General features: G+C 38.8%; 1 protein-coding gene across 10 annotated transcripts in view; it reads left to right on the forward strand.

Moving 5' to 3' along the window:
- The window catches only part of CDK19 (cyclin dependent kinase 19), a 167181-nt gene that overhangs the window by 23247 nt on the left and 126189 nt on the right, over positions 1-17745 (forward strand). For 6 of the 10 annotated variants that reach the window (XM_082731965.1, XM_082731968.1, XM_082731973.1 and 3 more), the window contains one exon: positions 17651-17712. The exons of the other annotated variants lie outside the window; for them this stretch is intronic. In XM_082731965.1, coding sequence (XP_082588091.1) covers positions 17651-17712 — 62 coding nt within the window. The remainder of the gene's footprint in view (positions 1-17650; positions 17713-17745) is intronic. 10 annotated transcript variants of the gene reach the window in all.

Raw genomic sequence — 17745 nt, forward strand, 5'->3', positions numbered from 1 at the left:
TGCTAAATTTCCCTTTAGATTAAATTAGCAAATAGGTAGGTACTGAGTAAAAATTATAGTCACCTTAGTTTTGAGAAAAGGATTAATCTTGTTAGGATTAGTAGGGAGCTAGAATTTTCCTCCCCATTTACAATGAATTGTTATAAACTTTATTGTTTTAGAAAAGAGAAATGGTTCTTTGATGGGCTATTTTACTTTAATCCTTCAAAATAAAACATATAAAACAGGAGAACCTTATTTATTAGATTATTTTATTTTTCATTTTTATATTTTTAAAGATTTTATTTATTTATTTGAAAAAGCGAGTGAGCGCTAGCAGGAAGAGGAGCAGAGGGAAGGGGACAAGCAGACTCCATGCTGAGCATGGAACACCCGCATGGGGCTTGATCGCACAACCCTGCTTGCACATGCCCCCCGCCCCCCCGTCTCTCTAAATAAATAAAATCTTAAAAAAATTATTTTCTTTCTGGATGTACTTACTGCTCGCAGTAAAAACACAAGTGTTTAGCACTTCGTGGGATCTTACATCTTGTTCAAATCACTTGCCTTAAAAGAAGTCCAGAAATATTAATGCTTCCCTTACGATCACATGGTATATTTCAGTGTCTGGTATATTTCTATTATTTTCTAATTCCTACCCCAACATTCTTATCTGAAAAAGTCTAATATAAAGGTAATGAGAACTGTTTGCTTATGGAGCATCAATAATCTTTAATGAAGAGCTAAAGAAGGTAAATTACTTATCATTTTTTTGGGTTGTACTTTTCTATAAACTTTCTAAGATACTGATTTATAAGTACTGCCATTTTCATCAGTGAAATATTTATTTAGGTCTACCTTAGCAGAGGCTTTTTTTTTTTTTTTAACAATTTAGTGGTTTTAGTATATTCACAGAATTGTGTAGTTATTACCACTATCTAATTTTAGAATATTTCATCATTCCATAAGAAACCTGTACCCATTAGCAGTCACTCTCTATTTCTCCATTCTCCTAGCTCCTAGGAGCACTGTTTTACTTTCTGGCTCTATGGATTTGTCTATTATGGATATTTCATAAAAATGAAATCCTACTATACCTGGTTTGTGTCTGGCTTCTTGCACTTAGCATAGTATTTTCAAAGTTCACTCATGCTGTCCAATGTATGAATACAGCTGACCCTTGAACAATGCCAGGGTTAGGTACACCAATCCCCATGCATATGAAAATCTGCATATAACTTTTGATTCCTTTAAGACTGGACCACGAATAGCCTACTGTTGACCTGTAGCTGTATGGTAACATAAGCAGTTGATTAGCACATATTTTGTATTTTTTATATATGGTATTCTTATAACAAGGTAGAGAAAAGAAAATGTTATTAAGAAAACTGTAAAAATACATTTTCAGTACTATACATATATTCATTGAAAAAAAATCTGCCTATAAATGAACCCATGTAGTTTAAACCTGTGTTCTATGGTCAACTGTACATCATTCTTTTATTTTTTTATTTTTTATTTTTATTTAATTAAGAGCAATATCTATCTATCTATCTATCTATCTACCTATTTATTTATTTATTTTAGAGAGGGGGAGAGAAAATTTAAAGCAGACTCCCCACTGAGTACAGAGGTCAACCCGGGGGCTCAGTCTCATAACCTGAGATCATGATCTGAGCTGAAATCAAGAGTTAGATGATTAACCACCTGAGCTGCCCAGGTGCCCCTTGTCTGTCTTTTTGGTTTTAGTCATCCTTAGTCGGTGTGAACTGTCATTTCATTGTGGTTTTGTTTTGATTTTCCTAATAACTAATGATGTGGAATATCTTCTTGTGCTTTTCGGGTATTTGTGTATATTCTTTGGAGAAATGTCTATTCAACTCCCTTGCTCATATTTTCATTGGGTTTTCTTTTTATTCTTTTTTGTTACTGTTGTTGGGTATAAGAGTTATTTATACATTCTGGATACTAGGATCTTGTGTGAGTTATGATTTGTAAATATTTTCTCTCATTTTGGATTGTTTTTCACTTTCTTGATGGTGTACTTTGAAGCATAAAAGTTTCTAATTTTGATAATGTCCAGTTTATGTCTTTTGTTGTCGCTTGTAATAGGAAACTCCTGCCTGATCTAAGGTTGCAAAGATTTACTCCTTTGTTCTCTTCTAAGAATTTTGTAGTTTCAGCTCTTACATGTAGGTCTGGCAGTGTTTTCTTTATTTCAGTGTAGGGGACCTGTGACAAGGTTCCAGCCTTATAGGACTACAGTGTATTTGGCTAAATTAGACATATATGGCATAATTAGCAGTACTATTCACTTATTTATTTGGCACTGACTGAAAAACCCTATTTAGGAATTAGTAGTGTGATAATAAAAGATGTAGTTCCTTTCCTTACGATCTAGAGAAAAAAATGAACTAGATTACAGTACAAGGCTATGAATTGTTTTATATAGCTTTGTATGAAATGCTGTGGGGTTTACTAGGAGGGACACTGAACTGATCCATGAGGGTTTGGGTGCTTGAGAAACCCTCCCAGTATGGGGAAATCCTATGATAACTGAATTTCGAAGACCAAAGAGTAAGCCAGACGGAGAAGTGGTTTTTAGTTTAGTAAGATGAGTGGTAAATACATTGTATGGAGGTGAAAGAGGAAATGAACTCAGAGGTCTGGAGGAGATTTCAGTTCCTGTGTGGGCTAGATAAATTCTAAATGTGTATAAAAAGTTTTTTAATACCTTGGGAGGAACTGGAAAGGATTAGGGTCTGAAAATAAAAATCTGTAGGACAGTGTCTTTTCCTTATGAACTGTGAGGATTAACGAAGGTGATGCTTTTATACTATAAATAATATATGGGTTAATGCTGTTGCCATTAATTTTTTTTAACATGAAATTTTGATGATCATTGGTTCTTTAGTATCTTTTTATTTCTAGGTCATTATGAAGTCCTTAAGAACAAACTGTTCTGAATTTCTTTTTTTTTCTTCTTAATTTATTACTTAAATATACACTGCATACTCTGAACAAGGAAATGGTTATACGTGTGTTATTAATAAGGAGATGGTGATTCTTGAGCTGTAAAAAGCAATTGACTATGGTTTTTAAAATAATTATAAAAGTGCACAATCTGTAAAAGTAATTAGATAGTAAAGAAAGCTATAAGGGAGAAAGTAAGAAACACTCAAAATCCCACCATTATGTGATAATTACTTAGTGTTTTGGTGCATTTTCTTTCTGATATCTTTTTATCCATTTGTGGTATGTACACAAACACAAATTTTGCCTTTAGAAAAATAATTTATAAATGTAAGATCATTTTACATATGTAATTTTAATCTTTTTTTAAAAAAGATTTTATTTTTTAGTAATCTCTACACCCAGTATAGGGCTTAAGCTCACAACCCTGAGATCAAGAGTCACATGCTCTATGGACTGAGCTAGCCAAGCGCCCCTAATCTTATTTTTTTAATCTAAATGCTTTATGAGGTTACCTTTCTATACATCTATAGGAACATAGATCTGTATAATCATCTTGTTTTATTGTATTTCATTTGCAATGTTTTAATATGATTGATCCCCTATTTATGAATATTTAGGTGGTTTCTAGTTTTTTTTTTTTTTTTTTTACTGAATAATGCATAATTTGTTTGCCCACTTGTCTGATTATCTCTTTCAAATAAATTCTTAGAAGCAGAATTGTTGGATCACATGGTATGCCTCTTTCAAATTTAGGACTGTATCATCACACTCTTTCTCCAGGTAGGTTGAGCCAATTTGTATCATCAAAAGGGCTCAGTCCTCTCTCTTTATTTTTGTCCTTCCCCACATTGGCTTTTGCCCACTAACCTAAATTCCTAGGCAGATGATATTTTACCTTTATTGATATTATTATTATTATTATTTTATTACCAGGGAGTTTTAACATCTTCATTTGTGAATTCACTGTTGTATTCATCTTTTGGGTATTTCGCATTCATTTTCTCCTCATACTTTTTTCAAAAGGCAGTGTGTTTGGCAATTAAGATCGGACTTCGAAGTTCTATTATCTGGATTCATAATCCCATCTGTACCAGTTTTTAGGTGTTTGACTTGGGCAAGTTAACCCTCTGAGGACTGCGTGACACGTGGAGTGCTTGCAACAGGCTCTGGAGGATGACAAGCTGTGCTATCACTATTCATCTTTTCATACTTGTGTATTTCTGTAGCATAAATCTCTACTAGGGTAGCTGTGTTTGGAAATAGGTATCATCAAATGCTGTTTTAAAAAGTTCTCCCTTTTGCACTAAAACCTGCATAATAACTCTTTGCAGTATCATACCACTATTATGGTTGTGTCCAAGCTCTCTGTCTCAAAGATCTCTTTCTGTATTCATCTGTTTTCTTGAGACATCAAAAGACTCATGTATAAAGTTGCATATATTTCCGACTTTTGATTATAAAAACTTTCAAACATACAGGGACATTTTTTTAAAAAGATTTTATCTATTTATTTGACAGTGAGAGAGAAGAACAAGCAGAGGGAACAATAGGCAGAGGGTGAGGGAGAGGCAGGCTCCTCTCTGAGCAGGGAGCTCAGTGTAGTGCTTGACCCCAGGATCCTGGGGTTATAACCTGAGCCGAAGGCAAACACTTGACCGACTGAGCCACCCAGGTGCCCCAACATACATGGAATTTTATTAAAGACTTAGTCCTGTTATGATCACCTGTATGCCCACTCTCTAGTCAGGAGTTAGCAATTTATTTTTTTTTTCCTGTAAAGGGCCAGCAAATACTTTAGATTTTGGAGACCATCCAGTCTCCAAAACAACGGGTGAAGGAATGGACATGGCAGTGTTCAACAGAACTTTATTTACAGGAACAGGCACAGCAGGATTTGGCCTGGGCTGTAGTTTGCCATCCCCAGATTCAGATTAAACAGTTAAACAGATTGCTGTATTTGCTTTCTCTGTAAATGTGTTTATGTATTTCTGAACCACTTCAAAGTTAAGTCAATGATCATGGCATGATCATCGTGTGCCTGGCTTCAGAACTTGGCCTTTAACCTGATGGAGACATGGAGTAATAGATTCCAAAGGGAATAGATTGTCATCGTTCCCCAAATGGAAATAGTAATTTTTTTTTTTTTCTGATCGTAAAAGGAAACATACTTGCAAAGTGCAGACAATATAAAACGTAGGCATTCCTGAGAGATCTCTACTGCCAAGAGTTAGGTGTGTAGACTGATGGTGAGGAATTTCATGATGAGTTTTGCACTGGTATGGATGGCAGAGAGGACCAGAGGTGTGAGAACTTGGGACCAAATTGTGGGGTCATTTGAAGGGGGCGTAAAAGGAAAAATAGCAGTTTTGCCAATGGCATCATTCTAGTGGAAAGTGTGTCCTTTGTTCTTATTTTTATCCTGTGTTTCCAGGCTTATTTAGAAGGGGAGGGTAAACCTAAGAATTCAATTCTATTTTGGACAGATAAGAGCTATTATATATTATATTTTGCCCTTTTGTCTTACTGTTTGTTCTTCTCTTGAATTACTTAAGGTTAGCAGCTTCTCTGTTGGTGTGTAACTGAGGCATAATTTTTACATTTCACAAAGTTCTTGTTGCAGTCTTTAGATTTTTATTTTGAGGAACTGGGATTGGACTGGGGTAAAGGGGACACTTGGGCAAGTTACTGGCAGAGGTTCTTTGACTTCTAATTAAGGGCTCTCCAGGTCTCTGAGTAGGATCTTGCTTTCACCAGATTCTGTTCTGTTTCTCCTCATTGGAAACAAGGCTATAGAATTCATGATGTAAAACTTTGGCCCACTGGCATCTTCACAGTAATGCAGTGTTAGCATGGACTCAGTGAAGGATCCTCTGTATCCAGTTAACTAAAAGGTGATTGGTTGGTTAATGGTGGGCAGGGTTTATGGAGCTAAGTCATTTGTTCCCGGGTGAGAAAGACTTAGGTCATTAATGTTACCCTCTCTTGCTTTTTCAGATGGGATTAAACATGGCACTGTAGCCTTTTATATTTTAACATCCCTTTCCCACATATAAGCACATTCTGCTGCATAACCATAATATCATTATTACAGCTAAGAACATTATAGTTTTGTTCTTTTTAATAGAACCGAGACTGTATAATGCAGCACAAAAAGTATGAAAATCCTTAGATTTGCTCTTCAACCATTGTAACCTATTGAACTGTCTTTATCCCTGTTTTCTTTACTTAGCTTTTTCTTTAAAAAGTTTTTTTTTTTTAAAGATTTTATTTGTTTATTCATGAGAGACAAAGAGAGAGAGAATGGCAGAGGCAGAGGGAGAGCAGGCTCCCCACTGAGCAAAGAGCTTGCCCTGGAACTCCATCTTAGGACCCCGGGATCATGACCTTGAGCTGAAGGCAGACATTTAACCAACTGAGCCACCCAGGCACCCTCCCTATCTTTTTCTCTGGGTAGAAGTCTGTATTGGATAGTGCTATTTGCTGCTTTCATTTGACCCAATTACACAATGAAATGAAAGAACATTCTGATTTTTTCCCATGTGTTTGGTTTGTATTTTTATAAATCTGGGCTTTGTTTCTGTATTTTATATGATTTGAAAGAGAATTTCATGTAATTTATAATCAGAAGAAGAGTTTACATAGTTTCTAATTTCCATTTGATTGTTGATACTTGTTATGTGGTAGAAGAAACTGAAGGAAGGCAAAGCCAATAATGTGTTTTTTAATTAATTAATTAATTTTTTATAAACACATAATGTATTATTAGCCCCTCAGGTACAGGTCTGTGAATCTCCAGGTTTACACACTTCACAGCACTCACCATAGCACATACCCCCCCCAATGCCCATAACCCCACCCCCTCTCCCTTTCCCCTCCCCCCCAATTATGTGTTTTTAAAGAAGTGGCCAACTTTGGAATTTTCATGCTAAAAGGAGGAGGGAAAGTAATGTGGATATTCCAATTGTTTTCAAGTTTAACTTTATTATGCTTTTACTTGATAAGAAAATTTATAATACTTCCGATAAGGTCTTGTACTCTGAAAAATTATGCTGCGAATTTATCTAGGGTCCTTGCTTTGCTTTTCTTTACTCCTCCGTCCCCTTCCCACATGTAGTACTCTGCATTGTCTTCCTCGAATATCATCTCGTGGGCTGTGGATACAAAGCATCATCTTATTTTATCCTTTTAAAAACATCAGTTTCCTTGATTAGAAGAAAAGAATTTAGTGTCTTGGTATAACTGTGGAACTGTAGGCTACAATGGGAATAGCGTGTACGGAATGAGATAAATGAGAATTTATTCTTCTTAGATTACAGACGTTATCATAACTACCAGTGGGAGGCAATTTGACTATTAGGAACAGAATCAAAATTATTGTTACATCTCTGTATTCTACACAGAAGAAGAAAAACGAATAAAATTATGATAAGAAGAAACAGCAATAAGTAATATAGGACAGCTGGTGTAAGCACTTGGGATGGAGGTTGGAAATAGATTTGGTTCTATCAGTCATTTTATCTATCTGTCTATCTATTTATTTGGGTCCAGCCCAGTGTGGGGCCTGAACTCACAGCTCCGAGATCAGGAGTTGTATGCACTCCTCACTGAGCCAGCTAGGCATTCTTCAAAGTTAGTTTTTTTCTCATCATTTAAAAAGTGGCTTCCTGGAGTGCCTGGGTGGCTCTGTGAGTTAAAGCCTCTGCCTTTGGCTCAGGTCATGATCCCAGGGTCCTGGGATCAAGCCCAGCATTGGGCTCTGCTCAGCGGGGAACCTGCTTCTCCACCCCCACCCCCCGCCTCCCTCTCTGCCTACTTGTGATCTCTGTCAAATAAATAAATAAAATCTGCTTCCTTGCACCCAACCAAAATGTTGTAAATAGTGATGAAGCATATGAAAACTTAGTTAACTGGTGAGTTATTTATTGGTATCTTTCTCTTGGCTCCTATATTTTATGTCTAAGAGTTTAAGAGCGAGCATGTAATGGACAACCATTGTTGGAGGTACACATTTCTGAGTTCAGATCCTAGCTGTTTAACTTTCACAGATCATGTACTACTTAGCCTTTAAAAGGAGGTGAAGAACCATCTCAAGGAACTTTTGTGAAGCTTAGTTGAAATTATGTATGTTTGGAACCTGGTACAGTGCTGCATAGTGGGCGCTGAAAGACGCTGGCTCCTTCTGTCTTACCTAAAAACAAACGAGTTCATAAAAAAATGGAAAACTAAAGTCTCTCTTCTAAAAATAAAATTCTAAAGGCCATCTCCGTTAAGCCTTCTCATTGCGTGGAGATGGGGATAGATGCACTCTCAGTTTTTGGGGGCTTTTTCTCTTTCAAAGAGCTCATTATTCTGTTCTATAACTGCCTAGTATAATGCTTGGCACATAAATAGTCCTCAATATGTGTTAGAAGGATATCTTGCAAAGAGAGAAAATATTCTCTATTGCTTTTTTTCTCTTGAACACCTCGCAAGTTGTTTACTTGTGTAGATTTACTTATTCACTCAAGATACTTGTATTGTTTTGGAAGAGAAATGATATTTTATAGGTAGGAAATTAAGTACACTGTTACCAATTGGCAAAAAATCCTAATGTCTTCTGATATATTCCATGATATCAGAATTTTTGTAATTTGAAATGAAGGCAACAGTGTGCTTTTAAATGTTTGAGAATGGGCAGCCCTTGTGGGTCCCCCTCCCTCTTCTGGAGCTTGTACTGCCGCTCAGTAAACTTTGCTTACTTGCCCACCAAAAAAAAAAAAAAAAAGTTTGAGGATATTAAAATTTTAAAGGCCTCGCGAATGATTGTTTCTCTGAACTTCATTCATTCACCCTACATTTACTGAGTACTTCTGTGTACTCTAGACCCTGTGTTAAGGGCTATGGAAAGCCAAAGAATTACTGATGGTTTCTGTCCTCAGGGACTTGGACCTCAGGGACTAAGGCAGATAAAAAAACCAATGTTACATTATCACTGAAAAATTCTACAGAACTTGCATAGAGAAGGCGAACACAGAAAAGGAAGACTGTTCATAGCTGGTGCATGAAAGTGTTGTCTGCGCCTGTGTCAGTGGCAGGTGCAGCAGGCAGACTTTTTGGAAGAGCTGAGACTTGAAAAACAGGTGGAGAAAGATTGAGGAAAAGGACATCACAAGCAGCTTATGCAAAGGCCGGATGGTACACGAAGGCTACAAGTCGTTGTTTGTAAGATGAAGCTGGGATCATCAAGGACTGGGTTCTTCCTGTTTGCTTCACTGTCCTTTGGCATTTCTTCCATTACCTTGTGGTACAAAATCACCGCCGGATTGCTATCCATCATGTCCCAGTAACGGACACACTCCCACTAAGTCACTTCCCTTCAAGTAACTTTGCTGGAAGTCACATTCATGACTTCTACTTCCAGCTCATTGACAAGTTGTAGCAGCTGGGAAGCCCGGGAAGGGGGCACTTTTACCTGGGGGCATGCGACCCAGAATAAAGCCGGGGTCTGTTACTGAGAAGAGAGAGAGTGGGTATAGACAGCCAGCAGTATCTGCCACAAAGAGGATTGAGAATGGAGCTGGGGAGACCAGTTTAGTACAAGAGCTAAGTAGTAATACTTGCAGTATCTTATAGAAGAGAGTTAATTGCTACTCTAGAAATGCAAGAATGTGTTTGGTAACTAAATAGAGAATGTATTCTGGGAAAACTAGAAGATTGAAGCCCTTATTATTATTGCTTTTTAAAGATTTATTTATTAGAGAGAGAGAGAATGTGAGCATACAGATGGAGAGGGAGAGGGAGAAGCAGACTCCCCGCTGAGGAGGGAACCTGATGCTGGACACGATCCCACGATCCAGGACAGGACCCTGGATCATGACCTGAGCTGAAGGCAGACGCTTAACTGACTGAGCCACCCAGGTTCTCCTGAAACCATTATTTTGATACCATTCTGTTCAAGTTCTGGGAGCAAAAATTATGCTTAAATTATTTTAACCCTTGAGTTAAAGAGATTCTTTCCAACTAAGCTTTTCATAAAATTAAGTATTTTGGTGCTAAAGAGGATGAACACTGAGAAAAATGGCATCAGTAGAAATTATGGGGGCGCCTGGGTGGCTCAGTGGGTTGAAGCCTCTGCCTTTGGCTCAGGTCATGATCTCAGGGTCCTGGGATCGAGCCCCGCATTGGGCTCTCTGCCAACAGGGATCCTTGCTTCCTCCTCTCTCTCTCTCTGCCTGCCTCTCTGCCTGCTTGTGGTCTCTGTCTGTCAAATAAATAAATAAAAATCTTAAAAAAAAAAAAAGAAATGATCTCAGGGTCATTAGATTGAGCCCCTTGTGGGGCTGTGCACTCAGTGTGGAGTCTGCTTGAGGTTCTCTCCCTCAGGTAGAAGGGCAGAGGAAGAGGGAGAGAGAATATTAAGCAGATTCTGGGCTGAGTATGGAGCCCAGTGTGGAGCTCAGTCTTACAACCTTGAGATCATGACCTGTGTTGAAACTAAGAGTCTGACTCTTAACCAACTTGACCCCCTGCAGACACCCCCATCTTAATCATTTTTAAGTGTAGAGTGTCATGAAGTACATTCATATTTTTGTGTGCCATCACTACCATCCTTCACAGAACTCTTCATCTTGTAAAACTGAAACCCTGTACCTTTAACTCATTTCTCCCCTTCCCCTAGCTCTGGCAACCACCATCCTACTTTCTGTCTTTATGAATTTGCCTACTACTCCAGGTGCCTCAATAGAAGTAGAATAACATAGTATTTGTCCTTTTGTGACTTACTGTGTCATCTAGTATGTTCTTAAGGTTAATCTATGTTGTAGCGTGTGTCAGAAAAAAAAAAAGGAAGATCTAATTGGCTTTATTAAATGATTCATGAATCAGGCAGCATTCCATCTAGCAAGTGGAGAGGTGCTCTAAGGAGTAGAACAAGATGGAAAGTTTTTATAGGAAAGAGTGTGGGGCAAGGAAGTTATAAGGAAAAGAGAAGAAAGGACAGTTTTAGGCAAGATAACATGCCCTTAAGGGAATGGGCTGGGGCATATTATACAGATTACCTCATCTTCATTTGGGGGATAGAGAAGGCCCATGGCACATATTACCTCATTGGTGCTGGTCAGAAAATTTATAATGGACCAGTTAAGATACTAGAGATTGAGGGGCTCCTGGGTGGTCCAGTTGGTTAGCTCAGGTCATGATCTCAGGATCCTGGGATTGAGCCCCTTGTTGGGCTCTGTGCTCAGTGTGGAGTCTGCCTCTTCCTGCCCCTCCCCCTGCTCGCTCTCTTTCTCCCAAATAAATGAATAAATAGAATATTAAAAAAAAAAAAAAAGACACTGGAGGTTGAGACTACAACTAGATCTGGTATTAAGCCCTGGTTTACTGACATGGGGACCTTAAACAAAGTGATGCCATTTGGGGGCCTGTGATTTTCTTTTTTCTTTTCTTTTCTTTATTTTTCTTTTTTTTTTTTTTTTTTAAGATTTATTTATTTTGGAGAGAGAGTGGGTGAGAGAGAGAGAGAGCGCGAGCAAGCTAGGGAGCAAGAGGTGTGGGGAAGGGGAAAGGGGCAGAGGGAGAGAAATCTTCAAGCAGACTCCCTGTTGAGCACAGAGCCTGAGGCAGCCCTCCATCTCAGGACCCTGAGATCATGACCTAAGCCACAATCAAGACTCAGCCACTTAATTGACTTGGCCACCCAGGATTCCCCCCTCCCCCACCCTTGATTTTCTTTTTAACAGTTGTCACCTAGAGATCACACTCGTGATTTAACTGAGAGATGTGTTCATAATTTAAGGCCGTGAGTAGCACTCTTGGTTACTGCTCTGGAAAGTTCCCACAGTTGTTGCAATTTTTTTGTGTGGTATTCATAGGTCATGATTTTTTTTGCTTAATCTCTGTGATATGCACAAGTAACAAGTTAAGGTTTGCAGTTTTTAAGTCAGTCATTCTCTTTGTTCCTTTTCTGAGGAGATCTTTTGCTTGGTGATTAGTGGCTGCAAACAGTCGTTTAACTTAGAGCCTTTGTGAGAATACAATTTGCCAGGGAGTATTATGATTACTGTAAACAGGATAATTTCCAGTGTTTGGAGGACATTTCAAAGCCATGGTCCCCAAGACCCAAACAAGTCAAAATCATGTAGGTCAAAGAAAAACCTCCTGTAGGAGTTACCTTTTTTGGGCAAGTGGCCTGCTGAGTGATCTTAGTAGTGATGTTTCAACTTCCCCAGAAATGTTAATCCCGGTGTAACTGCTGGTGTTGGCTTTAACAAACTCCTGAGCTCCTTGCTCAGCTAAAAGATAGCCAAGAACTATCCTGTTATCAAGAACAACTTTGACTAGAAAGTCTAAGGATTTTTTTTTTTTTTTTTTTGGGCGGGGAGCAGCTATTACTTTAGCAGCAGATTTTGCAATAATTTTAAGAATGAAGAAGTTCTTGATCATAGCCTCATTACATTTATCCCTAACCAGGGAAATAGGGATCTGTCAAAGAAGTGGATCCTGAATCATGACTATTTCTTGCTAGGTCCCTTTTAAATTAGCAGTGTAAGTTGAGGGGAACCTTCCAATGAGATGTCTCATTTTATTGTAAAAAATTAGGGGCATAAGGGCGCCTGGGTGGCTCAGTGGGTTGAGCCTCTGTCTTCAGCTTAGGTCATGATCTTAGGGTCCTGGGATCGAGTCCCGCATCGGGCTCTCTGCTTGGCAGGGAGCCTACTTCCTCCTCTTTCTCTCTGCCTGTCTCTCTGCCTACTGGTGCTTTCTCTCTGTCAAATAAATAAATAAATAAAACCTTAAAAAAAATTGGGGGGTTGCCTGGGTGGCTCCGTGTGGTTAAACCTCTGCCTTCAGCTCGGGTCATGATCTCTGGGTCCTGGGATCGAGCCCCACATTGGGCTTTGTGTTCAGCAGGGAACCTGCTTCCTCCTGTCTCTGTCTGCCTCTCTGCCTACTTGTGATCTCTCTCTGTGTCAAATAAATAAAATCTTAAAAAAAAAAAATTAGGGGCAAAGTTAGATTTTCTCCTAGTCTGAAACAAAAGGTTGTTCTATTTACCAGCAATGACCTGGGAGATAAAGATGAGGGCACAATCATTCCAGGCCAATGCTAGAGGAAAGGAAAGGAGGAGGAGAAAGTTTCATGTTTAGTTAAAGTATTGAGTCTTGATCTATCATTTTGGGTGGAAACAGTCTCCCTTGATGTCAGCTACTTCTCTTCCTCGTCAAATTGATTTGGAGATTTCTAGTGTCTGTACGTAGTGGGTGTTGGCTGGAGCCTTCTGTGAGATGCGTATCCAAGGTTCAATGCCTTTTAATTTTGCAGCGTTGTCAGTCATCAGGAGCACTTGATAAGATCCCTTGCAATAAGGTTTTAGGGCTGTGATCCCCTGGTGATGTTTCTGGAATTCACCATCACCAGACTGACCAACAGGATCCTTTGAATTGGGATCTGGGATGGCTTAACCTGTTGATAATAGGCTTGAGCGTGAGACATTAGAGACTTACAGTAGCTGGTCATACTGGCCCAAAGCAACCAAGGATCAGCGGAAGGTGGTATGCCAGACATTGGTCTGCTGCAATTTTCTTATGTGGAATGAATTCGTTTCTCAAAGGGGATACTGGGAACAGTCAGCAAGATCAAAAGCAGTTGTTTAGCCAGGGAAGTCCAGTAGTTTTTTGCAGGTTTTGAAGTTTTAAGTTTGAGGATCCGATTCGTTCTTTCAACCTTGCTTGATGACTGAGGGTGATACGAGCAATGATAATTCCAAGAAGTTTGCAAGTCTTTCATTAGGGCTTGTATGGTCTCCCAGTCAAGTGGGTGCCTCCATCTTTGGAGATTACAGGAGGCATGCCCCAAGTATACCACAAGTTGTTTATCCATTCATCCACCAGTGTAGACTTGGGTGGCTTCCACTTTTTAGCTATTATGAATAATGCTGCTATGAACATGAGCATATAAATGTCTCCTTGAGAATCCCTGCTTCGAATCCTTTTGGCTCTACCTGGAAGTGGATTGTGGGATAATATGGTAATTCTATTTTTAATTTTTTGAGGAACTGCCATACTGTTTTGCAGCTGCACCATTTTACATTCTCACCAACAGTACACAGAGGTTCCCATGTCTCCACATCCTCACCAACACTTATTTTCCTTCTTTAAAAAAAATTGGTAGTAACCATCTTTTTTTTTTTTTTTTTTTTTGGTAGTAACCATCTTAATGGGCATGTGGTACTATCTCATTTTTGAAGCTTATAACATGTTTAAGAGTGAGTTATATAATCACGTGGCAACAATTTAATTAAATTTTTAAATATTTATTTGTTTATTTTAGAGAGAGAGGGGAGGAGAGAGAGCAGGGGAAGGGACAGAGGAAGAGGGAGACAAGCTGACTCCTCGCTGAGTGGGGAGCCTGATGTGGGGCTCTGAGGACCCTGAAATCATGAACTGAGCCAAATCAAGAATCAGATGCTTAACTGGCTGAGCCACACAGGTTTCCCTATTTATTTATTTATTTATTTTAAAGATTTTATTTATTTATTTGACAGAGAGAGATCACAATTAGGCAGAGAGGCAGGCAGAGAGAGAGAGAGGAGGAAGCAGGCTTCCTGCTGAGCAGAGAGCCCGATGCGGGACTCGATCCCAGGACCCTGAGATCATGACCTGAGCCGAAGGCAGCGGCTTAACCCACTGAGCCACCCAGGCGCCCTGCTATTTATTTATTTTTAAGTAGGTTCCACACACAGCATGGGGCTTAAACTCACAACCTGAGATCAAGAATAGCATGGTCTGCTGACTGAGCCAGCCAGGTGTCCCACATGGCAGTAACTTTAAAAAATGGAACAAAATCACTCAATCTTGCTAGTCTAACACCAGTATTATTTTACTGTTATTTGGAGATATCTGTCTGTCTATCTATCTCTTTCATGACTGGGCTCATAAGCATTTCTCTCTCTCTTTTTTTTTTTTTTTTTTTACATATTTTCTACAACAATCATTTGAATTTTAATTTTCCGGGAAAATGTTGCAAATGCTAAAGGATCTATATAGCATGATTGATTACACTGAATTCAATTGAACATTTATGAAGAAATTGAATATTTATTATTATGTGGTTTCTTACAGTAGATAATTGCCTGGCTTGTATGATTTTTAATTCCATAGACTGTATGACACAGTGACAAAGAGTGTGGCTCTTCAAGTAGTGTGTTTGAATTGCACATCTGCTACTTCCGGCTGTGTGTTTGTGTGTGTGTGTTTTTTTTTTTTTTTTAAATTTAAAAAAAAATGATTTTATTTAATTATTTGAGAGAGAGAACATGAGAGGAGAGAAGTCAGCAGGAGAAGCGGACTCCCTGCCAAGCAGGGAGTCCGATGTGGGACTTGATCCCAGGACTCCAGGATCATAACCTGAGCCGAAGGCAGCCGCCCAGCCACTGAGCCACCCAGGCGCCCCATGGCTGTGTGTGTTTAAGCAAGCTTCTTAAGGTCTTGGGTCTCAGTTTCTTTATTTGTAAAGTGAGGGTAAAATCTCCGAATTATGAAGACCAAATGATCTCATGCCCGTGGAGCTCTTAATTGTGTCTGGCACATCATATGTTCCATAGAAGACTTTGCTGCCATTATTGTTTTATCGGGTGGGATATTATCTGTTTGGTTTTTAGAAATATATTCAATAATCCTGTCAGTTTAGACAGTCACAAGCAGCACTTTAAAGAAGGCGCAGTCTCTAAGATTGTTTGGGACTTAAGATAAATCCGAGGCAGATAGTGCTGGGCAAAATGCTAAATCAGTAATATGATACAACCCTCTCTTGGGGATGGTGACCTTTCTGGCTGCCATTTAGCTCTGACAAGTACTCTAGGCTCTTCTGGCCAACTCAGTCTTTTTTGCTTTGGGCCATCTTCCCCATCCAGTTCTCCAAATTCCTTGGCTTGGTACTCTGTAGTCCCTCTATATGACCAGTTTTTTCTTTTTTTAAAGAATATTTATTTGAGAGTGAGAGAGAGCACAAGCAGGGGGAGCAGCAGAGGGAGAGGGGAAAGGCAGAATCCCCGCTAAGCAGAGAGCCTGATGTGGGGTTCGATCCCATGACCCTAGGATCATGACCTGAGCCGAAGGCAGATACTTAACTGACTCAACCACCCAGGTACCCCTGTATGACAACTTTTATTAAGTTGTTAATTTAAGTCAAATGCACTGATTTAAATTCTTACAAAATATAGCATTCTGTGATTTTTAACATCTTTTTTCTTTTGATATTCCTTGTAAATCTGTGAGATGGTAAAGGAGCCCTCATGGAACAACTCTGATTGTACTAAGAAATTAAGTGGACTGCCTGATGTTGCAAGGCAACTGAATGATTTATCTGGAGCTTGAACTCAAGCCACCTGACTTTAGGGCCAAAGTTTTGTAATGCTATGTTTCTTTCTTGACGTACCATGTTTTAAGACAGGACTTTGTATCTTCTTTCCTAATTATTTGATGACATTTAGGATCTCTAAATATTACATAAAGATAACATCTGCCCTCTTTTAAATTTAATAGCTACTAAAATTTATCTGATTCCCTCATGCCCGAACTGCATTTTACAATCTTTTATCCCTGTCATTAGAAAACAATGAGATGAAATCTGAGTTCTAAATATTTTACCTGATTACATACTTAGTTTTTTATTTTTTTTTATTTTTTTATTTTATTTATTTTTTTTAAAGATTTTATTTATTTATTTGACAGAGAGAGATTACAAGTAGGCAGAGAGAGAGAGAGAGGAGGAAGCAGGCTCCCTGCTGAGCAGAGAGCCCGATGCGGGACTCGATCCCAGGACCCTGAGATCATGACCTGAGCCGAAGGCAGCGGCCTAACCCACTGAGCCACCCAGGTGCCCCATACTTAGTTTTTTAAATGGAAGTTTTCTGAAGAGCTGTTCATGTTTCATGCTTATATTCATTTTATAATATTGGAACAAGGTAGATTTTCCCCCTTACTGCCTAGCATGTGTAGTACCTCGCTCAGTTCAAAATTACTGTCAAACTTGGCATTAGAATATCTTTTCAGTCCTACTTTTCCCTTTTTCTTCTACCTTGTCCTCTTCCAGGTCTGTTTCCAGTTGTTTTTCTCCAGTATCTCCAATAATCTCATGTCCTAAGATGGAATTTAGCTTGAGCTGTAGGGTCTATCACAGTCCATTTTGTGAATATTTTTCTATGTAATTTCTTTCATATTCTTATGTGTGTATTGGCTCTTCACATAATTTTATTTTTAATATTTATGTATTTATTTATCTTTAAATGCATCCAGTGCCCAACGTGGGGCTTGAACTTACCACCCTGAGATCAAGAGTCGCATGCTATACCGACTGAGCCAGCCAGGTGCCCCATCTCTCACATAATTTAAAAAATTAAATTGTGCTTTGACCATATATGAATTCATACTTGTTGCTTTTTTAGTATTTCAGAGACATTAAATCACTTCTGTTGGTGGGAGTATACATTAATTAAGGCTCCCCTTTTACTTTTTTCCACATAATTAGCTACCTAAGATATAATGAACTCTGAATATTATCAATATATTGTTGATGTGCTCACTGTCAAATCTAAAATCCAATTTCCTTGGCAGATATATAGACTTATGATAGGCATTTGGCATTTTGTGTTTTGGGCAGTGTAACTTTAAATCTACATAAACTTCTCTGCCTTTTGCCTCTGCTGTGTTCATAGATACCAGGAGGGCTTCGTGTATGGACCTCAAGCGTTGGAGGTAGCAGACTTTTCAGCAGAAGGTAAAGCAGAGTGTTGCCTTCTGGTGTCATTGT

Source organism: Mustela nivalis (genome assembly GCF_964662115.1).
Source record: "Mustela nivalis genome assembly, chromosome: 5".
In the NCBI taxonomy this organism is placed as follows: Eukaryota; Metazoa; Chordata; class Mammalia; order Carnivora; family Mustelidae; genus Mustela; species Mustela nivalis.